This window comes from Neopsephotus bourkii, unplaced genomic scaffold (genome assembly GCF_033783945.1).
Source record: "Neopsephotus bourkii isolate Nb327-2 ecotype Australia unplaced genomic scaffold, CSIRO-AGI_Nbou_v1 NB_1250, whole genome shotgun sequence".
Taxonomy (NCBI): Eukaryota; Metazoa; Chordata; class Aves; order Psittaciformes; family Psittacidae; genus Neopsephotus; species Neopsephotus bourkii.
Window position 1 is genome coordinate 4714895 of NW_026901735.1, and position 20040 is coordinate 4734934.

The window sequence follows — 20040 nt, forward strand, 5'->3', positions numbered from 1 at the left end:
ATTGTGTGTATCTGCTAATTAGATGAGTATAAATGTTAATGAGAGTCGGAAAATGTTATTGTACATCTAAGACCCATCTGCAGGCTTTTGAAATAGCGACTTTTTATTGGTTATAGCAGCCAGTCTCTTGAAACCCTGCTGCTGATGTTGCCTTCAGTGGCACATATTTACCTCACTCATGATTTAATGATAGTGAAGGTGTCAGATTTACAGGGGTTTAATGTGAAAACGCTCCTTTTATCTCCACCCGCGCAGTGATGTACCCCACATCAAGAGCCTCTGTACGCGGGGTACTTCGCGCACTCATGGCAATGATGTAGGAAGGATTTGCTTTCAGATGGAGCACCGTGGCACTGCATCACCTTCCCAAAGCACAGCACACACCTGACAGGGTGCTGCTCCCCAGTTCAGCACGGGATCTGGTGGCAGACGCAGTGACAGGGGACAAACCCTGCTGTGTCTGAGCAGGGCACTGCCTTGCAGCTGGCTGTCCCATGGCTGCGTGGGAAGGCCCCAACAACCAAAATGCCCACCTCTAATTCTGTGCCCTTCAGGCTTTTTTGACCTATTTTCATAAGGCAACAAGACAGAGGAGAGGGCTGAAGTGAGGGAGCAGCTTCGTGTATTTGTGTGTTTATCCAGATACACGCAATTACGAAAGGATGAAACTTGTGTCCAGCTCATGCTTTCACTCAGACCTGAGTGTGCTTTTAGTGTGTTCAGTTAACTAAAAACTGAGTTTCTTGCAGCCAGCCTGCATTACAGGCCAGGGGGAATGGCTTGAACCTGCCCGAGGGGAGACTGAGCTGAGCTCTTAGGCAGAAGCTCTTCCCTGTGAGGGTGCTGAGGCGCTGGCACAGGGTGCCCAGAGAAGCTGTGGCTGCCCCATCCCTGGCAGTGCTCAAGGCCAGGTTGGACACAGGGGCTTGGAGCAAGCTGCTCCAGTGGAAGGGGTCCCTGCCCGTGGCTGGGGTTGGAGCTGGAGGAGCTTTAAGGTCCCTTCGAAATCTAAAACCATTCCGCGATTCAATGACTATTTAATCCTTAGATAAGCTCTACATATAACCTGGTGGTTTGCGCCCTGACAGGAGGTCCTCCACAGGCGAAGCGCCCATCTCCTGAGGAGAGCGGGATGCGACAGGGGCGAATGGCGCCTGGAGTGCAGAAAGGCGCTTATAAAGCAGCTCAGTGGCGTCAGGTCTGATGTCACCGCGGCCGGCAAACCCCTTCCAGGGCTCTCCGTTACCCCCGAGGGCATCGATCACGGCCGGGCTCCGCGAGGGGCCGCTGGGCACCCGCCCGTCCGAGTCCCGCCGTGGGGCGGCAGCGATGGCGCCGGCGGGAGGCCCCGCGCCCCGCCCGCCCCACACAATGGCGGCGCGGGGCACGCCGGGAGTTGTAGTCCTGCGGGAGGCGCGAGCGGCGGCGGGCGCGGGCTGCCTGCTACTCCCGACGTGCCCCGCGCGGGGTGAGGTGCCCGGATGTGCCCGGCGCCGGAAGAGAAGCGGGTCTCTTCGGGGCCGGCCATCTTGTGCGGCAGCGAGCAGGGTGCGGGGGGCCCGGCAGCATCGGAGGAGGATCCCGCCGACGGGGGCCCATCATGCCCGGACACCTGCAGGAGGGCTTCGGCTGCGTCGTCACCAACCGCTTCGACCAGCTCTTTGATGACGAGTCCGACCCCTTCGAGGTGCTGCGGGCGGCCGAGACCCGGAGGAAAGAGAGCGGCGGCGGCGGCGGGAGCCAGGGGGGCGGCGGGGCCCGCGGCGGTCCGGCGGGCGCCCAGACCAATTCCTCCGGTGGGGCCGGAGGCGGCGGCCCGGGCCAGGCGGGCGCCGGCGGTGGCGTCGGCAGCGCGGCCAAGCAGCTGCGCAGGGAGTCCCAGAAGGAGCGCAAGAACCCGCTGCCCCCCTTCGCCGCCTCCGCCGGGGGCGCCGCCGACCGCCGGGAGGAGGGCAGCGGCCAGCCCGGCGCGCCGCTGCGGAAGGAGGGTGAGCGGAGCCGCGGGGGGCTGCGGCGGGGGAGGAGGAGGAGGGGGCCGAGCGCCGCGGCACTGCCGCGGGGCCGCCCCTCGCGTCCCGCGTCCCGCCGCGCACAAAGGAGCCCGCGGCGGCGGGAAGGCGGCGGGGGCGGCCCCGGGCAGGGCCAGGCCTTCGGCTGCAGCGGGAGCCCCGTGCCCGCGGCGGGCGGCGGCCTCGCACCCACGTGGGGGAGCGCATGGCGGGGAGGCCGCCGGGGCACCGCCGCGGAGGGGCCCTTAAGGGCGGCCCCGGGCAGCAGGAGCTCTGGAGCAGCCGTGGCCGTGCAGTCCGGCCGCACGTGGTCCCGGGCGGTGTGTCCCCACGGCCCGGCCCGGCCCGCGCAAAATGGAGGCGTGGGGTGCCCGGGTGCTGCCTCTGCGGCGGGGCCCGGGGAAAGAGCGAGGCGAGACAAAACCCCAGCGACGCATCCCTAAGTTAACCTGTTTGGGGTGGCCTGGCCTATTTGACAGGATGTATGGCAGAACCTGGGCTTCCCAAAATTCGCCTGGGTCATTTTTCTGCCGAGCAGTATTGATAGGAATCGCGTATGTGTTTTAATAACAGGTTGTGTGCGTTCTCCACCGTGTTTGTGTAAACCTGTAGGACATCCTACACGGGAAGCTAGTGAAAACAGGAATCGACGTATAAATAGGGTAAACTAATATGGTGTGAGCATAATAGGACACAGCTCTGCGCGAAGAGAAGTAGATTTTGCGTGCACATGTTGTGGCCAGGCACTTACATCCCGCACAAACTTCATTGCGTGTCAGAATGTGCAGAACTGATTAAATTTGAATCCTTGAAATGGGTCAGAGTGTGGTGACAGCAGTTGAAGGGTGAGTGAAGAAATAACTGGCTCGCTGCAGTTTAACTCTATAAATGGCCTTTCCAGAAGCGGGGCCAGTTTGAAAGAACACAGTGCTACATGAAAGCGTTTTAATACTTCATTATTTACTGCAGTGCATATTGCAGGATAATTCTCTACTGTATTTTATGCTTTCTGAGAGAGAAAAAGTTTTAATATACCAGTTGTTTTGGAAAGTGGCCTCCCAAGCGTTATTTGGAAACACTGGTGAGAGCAGGAGTTAGGAACTGTGTCACAATACTCTCTGCCTATGGTTCGGTTGTGCTTAAGAGTTTTTTTCCATTTGAGGAATGCAATAATTTGTCCCAAGCCAGTGTCCTCTGGAAATATTAGTCACGTTCAGAATTACGGTGTTGTTCCTCACAAGGTGAACCTGAAGCATGGGCAGAGGCTTTGGCAGTCCGTGTTTACCTCCTGGTTTTCACATTCATTTTCAAGAACGAGAGCACTATGAAAATCAGTATTTCATGGCTTCTTGAAGCTGTGAAACAGAAAGTGTGTAGAGCACTGTAGGAAGCAAAGCCACTTTCCAGTTTAAAAACGTCCCTGTTTTGTGTGGGGCAGTAGTTCTACTATCATAAAGGTGTTTGGTGCTATAGTATCAATGAGTTTTGATTCTTGTGTTGACTGTATTTCACTTAAAAACTATTCCAGCGCAGTGTAAAGGTGCAGGTTATTTGTCTGGTGAATTACCAGTTCAAAGCTTTGTGATACTAAGAAGAAATAACTTCTATTTTTGGTTTGGCTTCAAGCAGGAGCCAGGTTTTTGTGAGCGCAGCAGGGTGTTGAACTCGAAATTCAAAAGGCTTATTCCAGTTCTGCAGCATACCTCCTATGTGACACCGGCCTGTTTGCTTTCCTCTCCTTGCTGAGCTTTACCTCTTAAAATGAAATGGTTGTCTTGGTTTGAGAGTCCTTTTCAAAGCAAGTGTTAGTGAGCTTAACCCTTGGGTTTCCTCAGGGAGTGAGGATTACTTAGCCAGCAATGTATGTCATGCAAACTTGATGTTAAGTACAGCTTGTAAGGTAAGAAGACATTGTTCATTTGGGTGTGTTGGCTTGGATATCATTACAACTGTAACTTCTTTAGCCCCACCCAAATATGACATTGCTTGTTAGGCAGGACCTATTTCTTTAAAATAGTTAAGAATAGGCAGGTTTAAAATCAAAAGATAATTCACAATTCTTGAGCCATCTTTGGTTTGTTTAGTACTTCATTCCTCAGTATTTTGGCAAGAAAATAGCATAACAAAGCAGTAATTATTTGTCCAGATTTTTCTAAAGAAGGCTAAACAGGTCTTTGGGATGAGTAGAAAAGAAAACTGTGTTGAAGATCTCTCAGATGTCTAAGTGGAGAAGATAATGGGAAGTTAGCATTTAAAATAAAGCCCTTTTAGAAGGCATAGAGAGTGGGGGAAGAACAGTGGCCGCTTCAGTGGCACAGTGTATTCTTAAGCTGGTTTAAGTACATACCCAAGGAGGCGAGTCTTTGGCAGGAGCTGTATTGCGCTGTGAGGATCCGTGTGGATGAGGACGCTGTTAGTCATTGAGCAGTACCTGCTGCACATTAACATGCAGGTGGCACCTGCCTGGCTTTGAGTTGCTGCCCAAAAACAGTTTCATAGGAGGACATGGTGTGATGAAGCAGGGTGGCTGTCAGAGGGTCCAGTGTGGTGATGCTGACTTTGTTTTGCTGCGCATCAAAATAAAAACCACTTGTTTTACCTGAAAAGCACCTTTTGGAGAGAAATAAAAATCTTGCTTACCTTGCTCCTTCTTGGAAAGTTGACTCTATTGTTCTAACACAGATTACTCACGTATTGTGTGCTCTAAAGGGTTTGTTTCTTACAGTATTATAAGAGTTTGCGCTTGCACAAAATCCAGTTTGATTGAAATGCTGTGTAAAAATGTGAATAAGAAGAGTCGGATATCTAGAGTGACTTACAGCTTCTCAGGTTATCCAGTCACAAGGCTAGAAGAAAAGCTTCGATTCCAGCTTACCTTCAGTACTGTTTTATGGTGTTAAGAGTGGTATCTGTCCCTGAGCAGCTCCGCATTCCGTTGATGTGTTTCGCCTCATGTTTCAGGGATAAGACGCATTGGCAGGAGGCCTGATCAGCAGCAGCAGCAGCAGGGTGAAGGCAAACCGATTGACAGGAGACCAGAGAGACGACCTCCTCGTGAGCGCCGCTTCGACAAACCCGCTGATGAGAAAGGAGAAGGAGGAGAATTTTCTGTGGATAAGTAAGAATTCTGCCTTGCATGACAAAAAGCTTTGATGGGAAGGGGCTGTCCTGCCTTCTGCTGCTAAGTTAGAAACCAAAGAGCTGATTGATTCAAAATTAAATGGGTTGAATTAAAGTTTTTGTCAGTCCCAAGAAGAGTGTGTGTCATCCAGACCATAACACTTTTCCATGATTTTGATACAAGCTTTACTCAAGTTTTAGACTGGAATGAACTAAGATGAGCAGTTCCATGGGTGTAACTGAAAATAGGGTTTACATCGTTGATACCCACCCTATCTCTCTAAATCTAGCAAGATAGCTCTGGAAAGGAACCCAAGTTTAGCAGTTGCCTGCAGCGTGAGATTTGTTTGCTGTTATGCTGTTGCTTAAATCCATATGGCTGACTTCAAACCAATAAAAGTTGTCCATGTAGGTGTGTACATCTTGGCTGCAGCGGCTTCAGATCTGAAGGTGAGAAGCCATCTTACGTCAAGGCAAGATTTAAAGTGTCTCAAGTGTCATGAGGGATCCAGAATTCAAGTGTTCTGAAAATAATGTTCAAATACTGAAATTTTAGTAGGCAAAGATAAAATCATTTTAAAAGTAAGTTGGATGAATGTGAGTTAAGTGGAAATTGTTTTAGCAGCTAGTTACATAACACAATACAAACACTGAATTTTGGAGTTTAGTGCCAGGAGATGCAAACAAACAGTAATCCTTCTGAGCATTTGTTTCCAGATCCTAAAATGCGGGCATTATTATTTATGTGGGTTTATTTGGTGTAACAATTTGGCACTGAAACTAGAGCCTGGACACAGTTACAAACAGTAATTACCAAAGGAAAAGTAAGGAAATAAAACCCCCAAAAGAGCAAAAACCTGAAAAAGCATCTTACAAGCTTTGGGAGGTGAAATACTCACATTTGGCTGTTCCATGCTAGACCCATTATTGACCGACCTATGCGTGGACGTGGTGGACTTGGCCGAGGACGTGGACGTGGACGTGGCATGGGCAGAGGAGATGGGTTTGACTCTCGTGGCAAGCGTGAATTTGACAGACATAGTGGCAGTGATAGATCGTAAGTCTTTAACTTTTTCTATTGTTAGTGTGGCTATTCTTTATAATTAATATACATTTTAATAATTGCTTTTGAATTTCTGTCTCTGGACACTATAATGTTAACTCAGTTTTGTTAGTTCTGTTTCACATTCACATTTCAGCGGCCTAAAGCATGAGGACAAGCGTGGTGGCAGTGGATCACACAACTGGGGAACCGTCAAAGACGAGCTAACGTTAGTAATCTGTCATTGCTCAGACAACTCTTAGCAGAATGTTAATCAACCCTAATTCTAACTGCTTGCAAAATACAAAGATTGAGCTGCCTTTTTTGCCTTTGATTTTGATAATTTTTGCTCTGCTATTAAAGCAGCATGTGCACAATGTAGTAAGGGAGCAATTTCTTGTAACACAAGAGATGGCTTTGCTGTTAAAAACAGGATTTTGGGGAAGTTTGGCATGGAGGTTCTTGTGCTGTTTTTTTTTTAATAGCTCTTCTACTTAATAGAACAATTTAACAATTTAGATCCTGTTATGCATGCTTTTTTTTAAGTATTACATTGAAAACAGAGTTTTGAATACCCAAACCCATATTGTGCTGGAAAGCAGGAGGCTTTCAGAAGGGGTGTTAGTTAACTGTTGGGGAAAACCTTAAGGAAGGTGAATGTAAAAAGCACAGAGAGCACCAATCCTTAAATAAGTAGTTGTTTTTAAAGAAGAGTGGCTCGTGTAAGGTCACTATACAACTTAGTAATTAATCTTACGTAGCTTTAAAGAGGGGTGAACTCTTAAAAAGCCAAACTCCAAACATTATGTAATTGCAGTGAATTGGATCAGTCGGCTGCAACTGAGGAAACGCCAGAGGGAGAGGAGCATCCGCCTGCTGATTCTGAAAATAAGTGAGTACCACTCCTCCTAATGCTCTTTGCTTCAGAGGCAGCATTACTTTGCCTTTACCCTCCAATACTCATTCCTACTTCTCTTTCACCTAACTCAGATTCTGCTTTCTTTAGCAGATAGGAAATTATGCACAGTGCTGCTGAACAGCTGTCTCTTTTAAAGTCTGTGTGTCTAAAAATTGTTATCTTAAAACTGTTCATTAGTGTCATGCAGGCTCTTAGGTCACTTTCAAATTTAATTATTAATAATCAGTTTTAATACGCTTAGGGTCTGGGGATTGCATCTCCTAAATACCAAATCCAGAATAATCTGTGCTCATAATCAGGTAGAACCACCAAGCAAGAGGGACAAAACGTTCGTCTGCCAGTGGAGGGGCAACTTTTTTTTAAGCTTAGTTCTTCAAACCCACTGTTGAGCCATTGTGACCAGCTTGTGAAAAGAGGGTTGTGTCCTTTTCATTCTCCAGCTTCTGTGTGTTAACCTCGAAGTTCACTTGATTGCTGCTCATTCCACTTGGACACCTCATACATCCAGTGACTGGATAAATGAACTAGAGTAACTAGATAAGCAGAATGAGAAGGTGACACAGTTGATGTAAAAGCATGATACAGATTTTGATGGTAGCATAGTACTGTAAAATACTGTTTTAATGAGGGATGTGATTTATAATGGATTCAAAAGAAAAGGGCAGAGAAGATGAGTTTTGAAATACTTGTTTGCACAAGATTTCCTAATTTGCAGTTTGCTGTAGCTTGATTTCCTCATTAATGGCTTTGCTTACTTTTGAAGAGAGTGCAATTACTGCATAGAGAATAAGAAACGGATTTAGCTGAACTAAAAGAAGACTAAGTGTTATTCTCCAAGGTTGTGGTGGTACAAGGTTAAGGTCAGTTTGTGTACAGAAGTACTACGAGAATTTGTAAGGGAATACAGCTTGAGCATTGGTCAGGAAATGCAAGCTAGCTAGTCCTTGAAAAAGTTACATGTATTGGAAAGCTGGATGTATTAAATTTGGTCTGACTGCAGTATTTCCTGGACCTTTATTAGTAGCATTGTGCTGGTGCTTCCTCAGATCTGCAGAAAATGCGGATTTCTTTTGTTTCAATCATAGCAAGTCTGTTGTAATACATCAGTTATCTTTATAGGAAAGCATCTTTACATGGGTTAGTTTCAAGTTGGCTGTTTTGGTGTGGATCTAACCTAAATGCTTCAGCAGAACTGTAGGAGGTTTTACTGCAGTAAAACATACAGAATGCTGAGAGGTAGTATCTTGCCCTTGAACAACAAAAACCCTTCTGAATATATACCATGTAAAAAAATAATTCTGTAGGACAGAATAGAAGATAACAGAAGTAGAGTTGTTTTGATTTAAAAACTCGGCATTATTACATCAGAATTAATGGCTACGAAATGAAGACCTTTCCTCTTAGATTGAGGCTTTCATGATCTTTTTGTGTTACATACATGGGACTAGTTTTCTATAAATCAGAAATTCAGTTGCATAAACACACAAAGGAGTGACTGCAGGATTGACTGCCTCTGTAGCTGGAACATGATCTGTTACTGAGCATAGTGTGCGTGTGTTTTACATAAAAATAGCTCTTTGGCAGAAGGTAGGGGCCCAGACGTTTACAATGAGGTGATACATTGTACAAGTAGTTAAGTTGTATGCTCTTGTTCTTTTCCAGTTAGCTGAAAGTAAAAACAGTTTCAGTTAGATAGGAAATTACTAATTGTCTTTGGCTCAATAAAGGAAGCGGGATATCCAAAGCTGATTAAATCCTGTTAACTTAAAAAACTAACGAGCTTGAAAACTGTGGTGAGAACAAGCTGTCTCTCACTGCCTTAACTTGAACCTCTGGGGGAGAGGTATCTCAAAAAAGGCGGGGGGAGAAAGCTCCAAACAAGTCCATTGCACAAGTTAGGCTTTCATATTTGTAAAGAAAATTGTCATTTATGTGGAGAATAGACATCATGGGGCTGTGCTCACCATTTAATTGCTGAGAGGTGTCTGTTTGGCTGTGATATGTTTTTGGCACTGTGACTAAAGGAGATGAGTTTTCATATATAAACCTCTTAACTGCTAAATACTAGACAGGCTTTTATTATCTACTCACAGATAAAAACTGGTTTTGAATTTTTTGTATCTAGAGTATGAGTTCTGTAAGTCATGACCAATAATCCATGAATTTGCTGCAGAGAGAATGAGGTTGAAGAAGTTAAGGAAGAAGGCCCTAAGGAAATGACCCTGGATGAGTGGAAAGCAATTCAAAGTAAGGATCGTGCGAAAGTTGAGTTCAACATCCGTAAACCAAATGAGGGTGCTGATGGGCAATGGAAAAAAGGATTTGTTCTTCACAAGTCAAAGAGCGAGGAGGTAAAGTGGTTTTTAATACTTGCTAGTATCCAGATTGTGGAGGTTTTGCCATTGATGTGCACTTCTTGGAGTGGAAGCTTCGTTCTTTGAGACACTGACTTGTAGCTAAAAGCTTGTAAAGTGGCAACAGCATTTATCTTATGTAGACATTCTTATTGTGGTCAGTTTTAGCAGTTAAACAATGCTTAGGTTGGTGTATACTGTGATAAGTGTATACTAGGGATAAGGCTGGGATACCGCTGTGTCTGGGCAGGTAACTTTGTAAGGAGAGCTTCTTGGTGAGCATTTTAGAAGGGAGTTGTCAAAATAAAATTTTATCTGCATTTTTCCTTTTTTTTTTAAGAAAGCTTGTGTTATGTAGTATCTGTTTGTCCTATGCAGTACACAGACTTCTGGTGCTTGCTAATCACAGTGTAAGATTGAAGAAATACTGGTCATGTCTTAGACACCTTAATATCTGAACTGTGTATCTTACCTTTGTAACATGGGTATCTTCTCATTTTGTAATACTACATAGACAGCCCTCCTTGAAGCTTTTGAGAGTGAAGGTGATGTGTTTGTATGCTTCAGTGGTGTTAGACATGGTTGCTGTAGGATTGGAGTTTCTCAGACATATTCTAGTCATTGCAAGATTTTCATTCTTCTGTTCCAAGGTAGTGGCAAGGAGAGACAAAACTTTCACTTCAGAAGGAAGGGAAGTGCTGAGAGCTCTGTTTTTTAATGCAGGGCTGCTTTAATCTTTGTTTTTAGCACTGTAATGTATTCAGTGGCCCACTTAAGATATGGGTGGCCTGCAGCTTTGTATACAGATGGTTCTGACTGCCTTTGAAGTAGTGTTCTGTTTGGTCTGCTAATATCTATTTCTGCTTTTTCACACCTTGTCAGTGTTTTCTTGTAAGCTGGGGACACAATACTGAGGGGGAGGAACGACTCAGTGCTCTCCAGTGAAAGCTCCCATTTCCAATCTCATTGAACTTAGAATGGGTTTGACTTTGTCACAGTCATGCTTTTTTCTTGCCTTGCCTTGCTGTGTAAGTTCTTCAGTTCTTTAAATGATTGTGTATCTTTGTGTTTATCTTAAGCTGTTCAGTGTTCATTAAATACTGCTTTCTCTGGCTTGTGTAGAAAAGGGAAATGGATTTAGACTTAATTGTGCTGTATGTTAAAAGACTGTATTTAAACAGAAATAGTTCTGTACTTAAGATTTGCTAAACCTTTTGTCTTTCAAGTTCCCCCAGCCCCAGTCCCTCTAAAACAGATATATTTGGCATTTAGTCAGCTGAAGACAGTCTTTTTTAACATACAAGCATGTGTAGTGTTGTAAGAACATGGTGGTATTCTTGATTTCAAAGCTAGAAGGATCTGTACTGTATTTTCCATTTGAAAACACATTGGTAGTCAATTCCAAAAACTCCACACAAACCCAGTGAGAATAACTAATCACATGGCTTCCATGGAGCAACTGAGAGATGGGTACTAGATTGTTCTGTTTCAGAGGTGTGTTGGTTAACTTCTCCTTGAAGAAATGAGTCGCTTATTTCTAACACTATCACTTAAGATGCTAACAGCCTCTTGCTGTGTAAGCATAGAATTGAGGTATTAATAATACTGCCTTTAAATCTAGGTGCTTTCACCCTGCTTTTGGTGTGTGTCCAGCAGATGCATTTCCCCATTTCACTTACTCATTGTTCCCTGATCCCATGGGAAGCAGTATGGGGGGCTTTGGTTCAGTGTTACAGCAGAACAGCTCTGCTGTGTTGGGAAACCCTTTGCTGTGGCTCCTTTGTGAGCAGGCTTAGGTGGAATATTCAGAAGTTATGGACAAAATCTACCATCACCTGCTGTTCTTTTCCTGTTTGTCCCCTTGGACATACTTGTGAGTCATGAAGTTAAGGTTGATGTAAGGCTTCTCTGGTTCTTATATATGAAGGAATTGATGTGTGGAAGTGTCTCGATTTATAAGTAAATTCAGGGTTTCAGTCCCAATGTTCTGTACCTTATGGCTGAAAAAGCACAGTGTGACCCTGTGTATTTGAATTGTTGTGATGACCACCCTCATCCCTGTAGCTTGAGAACTACTGGGAGGATGCTCTGGGAGTCCTTGGGAAAAGTGGGTCTGAGGATCTGGTACTGTTCATCTGCCCTAATTTTGTGAAAGTGCTGTCTTCTTCATTCTTGTGCTTCATTCATTGAGGAGTGAAACACTTTACCCTGTCTGAGGTCTCTTCTCTTTTCCACATTTGCCATACAATTACTAGAAAGTGATGCTTTATATAAAATGATTTCTTAATACTGTCTCAGATTCTTGCTGGTTTAATATAAAATCCATGTGGTGTGACAGCGTTCATCTAATGAGACTCTTTCTAGGAGATGGAGTTATGCCATAAAAGAGGTCCTCTCTTTTCCTTCTCAGCAGCTGATTTAGTGGCTTTGGTCTTGTGAGTTCTGGTGCAGCTGAACAAAACTTGGGAAGGAGTTATATTGTGGAGAGATCTGAAGCTTGCTCCAAAAGCTGGATGCAAGTCTCCTGGAAAGACTTGACAGTAGATGAGGTCCTACCTGATGTGTCTGCTCTGCTGTGCCTCTTTCCTGTGCCTTCATACTTTCTTCCTAATCTGATCGCTTCTCTAGAGGAGGCTGCAGTGGGAGGCTGAGAGACATGGTTTGGAAGAGAACAGTTCATCTTCTCCAGATTTGGAGAATGACTCTTGAATCAAGGCTGTGCAGGAATCTTTTTTCATTAGCAGCAGTTTTAAACATCCCATCCTCTTATCTGTCCAGTGCTGTACGTGATGGTTTGAGGTGCTAGAGATCATCCTGCCTGCATGGTCTCTACTAAAGCTGCCAGCAGCTCATGCTGAACTCTTTGGTATCAGTCTGAGATCTCTCTTTGTCTCTGTGACTGTGGTCTAGTCCATCCTCCAGTCTCTGGATGCTTGCACAGCTGTCGATCTCATCCTTTTGCTGTTCCACGTGCTCAGTGACATCTATATCCAGCAAGCTCATGTGACCTTATTACCTGTTGTTTCTGTATGTAGTTGAGTCTCATTTCTTCCTTTTGTTTTCTCCTTTTGTTCCTTTTGTCACTTTGGCGTGGACATGCAACTTTCATCAGACAAAGGCGATGACAGAAATGCAGGGGAGTCTGCTGGAGTCAAATGAGGTACTGATCATTTATATCTAACCAGTAATACCTGTGTTTTGATAAGACCCCCTTCTGAAACGAAGGTCTGGATATACGAAAGTCACCAAAATAGAGACTACAAGTAGATAAAATACAGAACTTTTCTGTCCATGCCTGTTGTCTAACTTGCACCATATAGGGCCCTTCAATATCCCTGCTCCTAACTGAGCTGAATTCAAACCTTATCATAAATGCTTTTGTCACGAGTCTTTATTTCCTGTCATTACTGCTGTTTTTCTGTATCTTGCTGTCTGCTTTGGCCCCCTTTCCTGCAGTTGTTTGTTCCTAACTTTTGACTGCCTTCCCCAAGACCCGTAAGCGCAGCAATGCCTTCAAGAAGCTATCAGTTGTTATAGAGCACTGCTGAGAGTTGCCAATACATATCAATGAAATGCTTCCAAAGATGATTCAGAGTAAGCAGTTTGTGCAGTATGTCTGTGGCTGTTGTCAGCAGAGCAATAGAAGTGGATGTACGATCACTGATCAAAACTGTAGATAAAACACTAAGTAGTAAGAAAGGAATCAAAGCTGTAACAGAAGGTATTGTGTGCTGTTTTACAAATAGGTGTACCGATGTTTGAGTAGTGCCATGTCAGGCTGAGGTGTGGAATGGCTTTTCTCTGAGAAATAACTTGCTTAGGCTTACTTCCCTAGTTTGGAAATGGGATCTCTGAGGGAACAGTATACAACTCAAGTCTGTAAAATCAGGAATGGATGGGGTCTGGTTGTCATATGGAATACATCCCAGTGAAACATGTTTGAAATAAAGCAGCATGGAGGGCTATTTCTCATTGTGCCTGATCCAGCTGCAGGACATTGTGAAGGCTGCAAGTACATCTGTGCACAGAAAGATGTAATTAGGTTGGGGGAGAAGGGTCTTTTATAGCTTTGTCCATCCTGGTGCTTGGGACTGATTCATGGAATCCCTGAAAGCAGCTTTCAGCCTTTTGATGCAGACCTGTGTATCCATTGGCTGCCTCATGGAGGATCCACAAACAGTAATTAGAGACTATGGGGCTTAATTGCACAATATGTTGCCTTTGAAAGTCAGCATATTGTGTAATTATACCACAAGAAGAGTAAGTTAGGAGGCTTCAGCTTGCACGTTGCACTTCTGTAGGCGAAAAACAAGCAAATTGGTAATTGCTATGCCAGAAGCTGGGGGCTTGTAGGGAAAGAAAGCTAAACCCTTGGTCTCATCCAGTTTTCCATCTGTGAAGGTGCCAAAACCTGACCCACCACATGGAAAAACTATTTGTACAAAATAGGAAAAATAATTACTTTTAAAATGCTTTGTTCTTTGTGTGTTCAGTGTAATTGAAATATTCCAGTGTCCTGACTAACAGCATTTGTGGTATTAGATGTACACACCTTGCTCCTCAAGTCTTGAATGCACTATGAATGACCAGCTGTAAGACAATGTTGTATCATGGCAGAGGTGGTGAGACTCATGTTTTGCAGTGCATTTACTGAGGCTGGTTCTCTGTTCTAGCATTAATGTTTCAGCTGTCTCAGTTACATTGTGTTTGAACTGTGTTTGCCTCCTGTGCTGTTTGATACGGCTGATGCAAACCAGTGAGGGGTTCTTGCCATCTCCCTGGTGTTAAATACCTATATGTTCATAAACTGTGGCTGCCCCATCCCTGGCAGTGCTCAAGGCCAGGTTGGACACAGGGGCTCGGAGCAAGCTGCTCCCGTGGAAGGTGTCCCTGCCCGTGGCAGTGGTTGGAACTGGATGTGCTTGAAGGTTCCTTCCAACACAAACATTCTGTGTGTGGGATTCTATGATATGGGCTTGAGGAAAATGGAGAAGTGTAAAGTACTCATTGAGCAAAATAAAAATGGGTTATCAAGTAAGTATTTAAAAAGAATGAAATGAACTTAACAGAACTTGAAGATTTCTGGGAATATGAAGGGAAAAGTGCTAGAAAATGAGGTTCTGTGCTGGCTTGGTGATAGTTTCATTTCATATAAGCCTATACGTGTTCCCTGAATTACGGAAATGCAAGATACCTGTTTGCTTCAGTGCTTATTTAACTACCTGCCTGTGGTTTTGTTGTTTGCACAAGTGGTATAACTCGACTCCTAACAATTCCTGCGTTTATAACTTGAATCAGTCAGTCAGTCAGTCATCAATTTGAGAGTGCATTTGGCGGTGAACACATACGCTGTGGTGGTAAGAGTGCAGCTACAGGTGGAAAGGTTCCATTGGTGATGTGTTTTCCTGACTCATGAAGAAACCCTCATTTCAGGCTCATGCTGAGGACTCTGTAATGGATCATCACTTCCGCAAGCCAGCAAATGATATTACATCCCAGCTGGAGATCAACTTTGGAGACCTTGGCCGCCCCGGACGTGGTGGCAGAGGGGGACGGGGTGGCCGAGGACGTGGTGGCAGGGCCAGCCGTGGAGGCAGAACTGACAAGGTAAGAGGCTGCAGCTTTTAGCTGCAGAGGGCTTTAGTTTCAGTTGTTGTTACAGTTTTCATACGTACAGTTTTAGGTGTCTTATTTCTGGGGCAGTTGCTCTGACAACAGACACCACATTTTAAAACCAAGCGTCTGTTCTTACAAGTTTACTTTAAACTAGGTTGCTGTTAGGACAGAAGGATGAATGGTTTTTATTAAACACAAAAAAGGGAAGGTGAGGACTAGGTTGGATTTAAAAAAAATGTCCATCTTTGTATCCAAACCCAAAACATGACTCTTCAGTATGGACATGAATGTACCGTGAGATAACCTGTGTGTGTGCCAGAGCAGAACTGCAAGTGCTGGAGCTGTTTTCAGGCACCATCAGGATGGTGTATCGGCACTGTGACCTACTGGGAGGGAAAGACTGCTTTTACACCTGCTTGAATTTGAGTGGTTAAGGAGTTTTTCTGTGGAAATCAGACTCTTCATGCTTTCTTTTTTGTTTTTCTAATCTGCAGTAGGGTTTTCTACTCCCCTAGTCTGAGAGTTTTAAGGAAATACTCAAGAAAAGTACTGAATGGGGTTAGGGAGGGCACACATGAAGTGCTGTAGTATAGCTACAGGAAAGACTGCATTTATTATGGATCACTTACATGGCTTAAATGGATCTGACCATATGGTTACTAAAAAATGAGTTCAGTCTGTGTGATGTGGCCTTCCTCACATAGACCAGACTTAACCAATTTTGTCTCTTGTGGGACACTTCTCTTTCACACTGGATTACTTCAAGTTTTAGGGTTATTAGTTGGAAAACTCTTCTTGAGAGGGTTTTAAGGAGTTGAAGTTAAATGGTGGTGTTTGCTCAGAGTTGTTTCACTGATACATGAAACATCTTGCTTCAAGAATGCTGTCATAAAGTGGTTAAATAGTTTCCTGCAACTTACTTTAACTTTGCTTATTTCTTTGCAGTTGGTGAAGGAGTTTGACGTGATCCACACACCCAACCAGGTCAGTGATCTTTGATGGTACTTGTGTTAACTGCAAACAAGGTTCTCCTCCTCTTGCAGGGACTGTAACTTCTGTGGTAGATTGGCTTTTTTGACTTGCTTTCTGCTTTTGTGGAATGAGCAACTGGCGATACTAAGGCTTTGTACCTTAATAGGCTTAAGGCCCTGCTCTTCCTTTTTAACTCCAGCTTGTGGGCTGGGTACTTCTGCAGTGTCTCAGTCTTGCCTCTAGGTGTTGATACAACTTTTTCAGAATGGTTTAAATATATCTCTTGAGAAATGAGCATGTTTACAGGAAATGCCACTGTCTTGGCTCTTCCACATCCCTTGTGGACAAAGTGAAGAGTATTCTAAGCCATTTAATTTCTGCATTTCATTGCAGCACTGGTTTCAGGTGTGGTGCAGAGCCTTTAAAAACCCTGGGAAGTGCAGAGTTGATTCTTGGTCAGTGTATGAATTTCTGGGGATAGGTTGGCCCCAAAATACTCTCTATCAACAGCTAGTTTGTGACTGGGGGAAAATACAACATGTAAAATCTAACTTGTGCTACAAACTGGCCTTTTCTGTAACACTTGTGTCTCTTGGTAAGAATTGATGGCTGTGTGCTGGTGGAATAGCGTAAGCTCATATGTAGGGATGTCTAAGAATGGAAAAAGACTTACAGCCTTGTATGGTAACCATGTGCAAACATGGTCTATTTGCCTATAATGCCTCTTCATGTAGCTTTGATTCAGAAAGTAGTACAAAAGACTTTATAGTCCTTGGAATAAAAAAGTTGCTTATGGTGGAGGGGGAAAAATTGCTCTTGCAGTCATCTTCCAGTGCTAGACTTTTTCCATCCTGGTATTCCCTGCTCTGAATTGGATTCATTCAGCATGATTAGTTCAAGGGCTTGGTGCTGTATGAAGAATCAGAATCATGGTAGAGCTTGATGCTGCTGCAGGTAATAACTTTCTGATGTTTCTCTTTCAGTCAAGTGCTTCTGCTCCTGATGTAGATGACCCAGAGGCTTTCCCAGCTCTGTCCTAAACTGGATGTCATAAGCCACCCCTGCCCTCGTTGGGCCTTCCTCTCCGAGGCTTGCATGCTTAAGGATCCTAAACAACTAAGAAATTTAAAAACAAAACAAACAAAAAAAAGAAAAAAAAAAGAAAAAAAGAGACTGTCATTCATACCATTCACACCTAAAGACTGAATTTTATCTGTTTTGAAAATGAACTTCTCTCGCTACACAGAAGCAACAATATGGTAGTCAGTTTTGTATTTAGAAATGTAATGGTAGCAGGGATGTTTTCATAATTTTTTCAGAGATTATGCATTCTTCATGGATACTTTTTTGTATTGCTGCTTGAAAATATGCGTTTCCAAACTTGAAATATAGGTGTGAACAGTGTGTACCAGTTAAAAGCTTTCACTTCATTTGTGGTTTTTATTTGGTTTATTCAGGATTTTAGACATTTCCCCCCAAAAAAAACCCTCAAACTGGGTTTAAATTCTTGCACACTATTTCCATTTCCTTAACTCCTGTTGAGCAGATTCTTACCAGCCCATGGTCTTGTGGAATATGTGGAATTTTAATTTGGCCGACTGTTAGTGCTGTACGGAATTCCAACTCCTGGAGTACTTTAGGATTAATCCTTGCTTTCAGACTTGGAAAAAACAGTCATTTTTCACCTACGTTTGTTAGTTTGTTAATGCAGAAAATCTTTATACAAAATTGATAGCAGATACGTGAGGAAAGACTCAAAGCACATTGGGTTATAGTGAAATACGTGTGTATTGATCCAGCAACGACGTGTGGATAATTGGTCTTCAACCAGTTTTAACAACTAATGTATTACACCTTTCACTTGCCCCTTTTACCTTTCTTCTGTTCCCTCCTCCTCCTCCCTTCAACAGAACAAGATGCTTTGTTGGAAAAAAAAAAAAAAAAGGAGTTTTTAAATTACTGATGCTTTTTCTTTTGAGGGGATACCCTGGAGATGGAGATCTGCTGTTGCTGGAGCTGGGAGGGGGGAAGGTGGTACCTGTTGCTCCGGTTAGTCCATCTGGACTCTGAATGGGAATTGGAATTGAGCAGCAGTGTTGACATGGCTACATCAGCCCCTGATGTATTCACAGTGCTGCTCCAACAGTGACAGGTCTTCAGAAGAAGAACCCGCCAGCCATGGCTGGCTCTGGCAGGAGGGAGTTCTGCTTTCCCATTCCCGATGGGAACGTCGCAGTGTGTGCGCCATTACAACTAAATAGATGCAAACCAAACCCCCAAGGCTTAGCCTCTCCCTCAGAGCTGTGCCTGGCTCTGTGCAGTGGTGGACACCGGATGGCTGGCTGACAAATGAATGTTCTTTCAGATTGTAGGAAACCCTTTCTACCCCTGTAGAAATTCACTGTAGGTTTAATTTAAATCCCTGTGACAGGAGCATTGCCACTTCAGGATGCAAAAAGGAGTTGAGAGAATGACTGATCAAGAGGGTTTCTTAAGGGTTTTTATCTGCAGCATTTGTTAGGAGAGTAGAAACAGGTTTCTCGTTTTATTTAATGTTTTACACTTTGGACAGCTTATAACGTATTTGTAGTTTCTTAACTAGGTAGATAGAAAACAAAAGGTAATGCCCTATTTTTTTAAAAGCTGTACAGGACAGGCAAAAAGTATTGGAGACCTTTGCATATGAAATACCAGACTCCTTAATTGTGGTGTTCAGCTGGTTTGCTTTCTCTGAACTGTTTTCTACAGAAGTTTTTGTTGTAAACCGCTGTTAATACCATTGCATTGGAGGTTTTAGTGCACTCACCTCTAGTTTGAAGTACCAGGCTGTGAGAAGGAGGCAAGTTTTCAAACAGTGGATGGTATCAGAATCTCTTGGTTCGTTTCTCTGCTGATATTACCCAGGTGCTCAGCGTGGGAGATGCTGCAGGTCCAGCACTGAATTGTTCCTCTTCCCTCTCCCTTTGTGGTAAGGTAGAATGTACTGCAGTTCCAGCATTGGGGACACCTTGGATAACAAATACCTTGATGTGCAGAAACACACTTAAGGAAAAGCTTTCTCTGTAACATAAACCTTCCTCTCCTTAACCCAAACTGTGTTTTGCTGTTTCCCTTGCCATTCAGCTTACTTTGCAGATGAGTTCTGAGCTAGCCAGTGCATGGTTTGGGCCCTGCTAGCTGGGCTTGCTCAGGAGCTTCCCCTTCTCCTGCTGTGGAGCATAGAGCAGTTTCCCAAATGGCACATCTGATTTTCAAGACAGCTTGTACTTAACAATGGGTCCGTCTGCTGTTCTGATAGATGTAAATTTGCCTCTTTCAGTCCATTTGTGTCAAGAACTAAAACTGTGAACATTTATCTTTAATATTGGTGGGTGTGAACTGAAATAAAGGTTTATTTTCATGCTCTTTTAAAAATGTCATGAAAACACACGGAGATGAAGTGAAACCACTGAGGTGAAGAGTGGTTCCTCTAGGTTCTCTGCCCCAGAAGGGCCAGTCTGCCCATGGTAATAGTGCCCAGGGGTTTTCATTGCCAGGGATGGACTTTTCCTTGGGGAATTGTGTCCCGAGTAGCTTATTTATGATGAATGAGCTTGCTCTTTAGTAACATTTTCAGTCCTCTTGCTTGCTGCTTCTGCTGTCACGGCAAATCCAGAGGACCAGACCTTTTTACAATCAACAAGCTGAAAAAGCTGGAGAGAAAGAAAAGCACGTGGTGCCAATTGGCTTTTTGAATGGCAAGGTTGGAGCATGAAAGTTCATCTTACAGGTTGAATACCACTGGTGCTGGGAGGAAATGAGACTAATGGATAAATGTGTTAGCTGGGTGGGAAAGGACATAAATACTTCTGAACCACCAGAAGTCGGTGTGATTTATGCTGTTTGCAGTTGGAGGAGTTGAGACCACTCTTGACTGTAATGGCTTTCACCCGTGGAGATTGGTTTTTGCGTAGCCACGCTCTTGTTTTAATAAACGCAGGACATATGCCTAAAGCTGACACTTCCAGC

The 20040-nt window shown here is 44.1% G+C and overlaps 1 protein-coding gene across 9 annotated transcripts; it reads left to right on the forward strand.

Annotated features, from left to right (window-relative positions):
* The first annotated feature begins 1466 nt into the window (after window positions 1-1466).
* Window positions 1467-20030, forward strand: SERBP1 (SERPINE1 mRNA binding protein 1). 9 transcript variants are annotated; one of them, XM_061364894.1, is made up of 11 exons: window positions 1467-1892; window positions 1934-1988; window positions 4971-5127; window positions 6049-6186; window positions 6305-6400; window positions 6989-7063; window positions 9264-9441; window positions 12557-12604; window positions 14878-15051; window positions 16006-16044; window positions 17016-20030. In XM_061364894.1, exons 1-11 carry the CDS (start codon window positions 1482-1484, stop codon window positions 17070-17072), a joined length of 1428 nt encoding a protein of 475 aa, XP_061220878.1. In that variant the 5' UTR covers window positions 1467-1481; the 3' UTR covers window positions 17073-20030. The 9 variants fall into 9 exon arrangements, with proteins under 9 accessions (XP_061220878.1, XP_061220879.1, XP_061220880.1 ...); XM_061364895.1 differs by having other exon boundaries at window positions 6329-6400; XM_061364901.1 differs by having other exon boundaries at window positions 1474-1885; window positions 1937-1988.
* Window positions 20031-20040: the final 10 nt, after the last annotated feature.

Bases quoted from the DNA above. Each gene is read 5' to 3' on its own strand.
- SERBP1 (XM_061364894.1), top strand. From the start codon at position 1,482: ATGTGCCCGGCGCCGGAAGAGAAGCGGGTCTCTTCGGGGCCGGCCATC. The intron at 6,401-6,988 runs GTTAGTAATCTG...ATGTAATTGCAG, and splicing joins ACCGTCAAAGACGAGCTAAC to TGAATTGGATCAGTCGGCTG. The intron at 12,605-14,877 runs GTACTGATCATT...CCCTCATTTCAG, and splicing joins GTCTGCTGGAGTCAAATGAG to GCTCATGCTGAGGACTCTGT.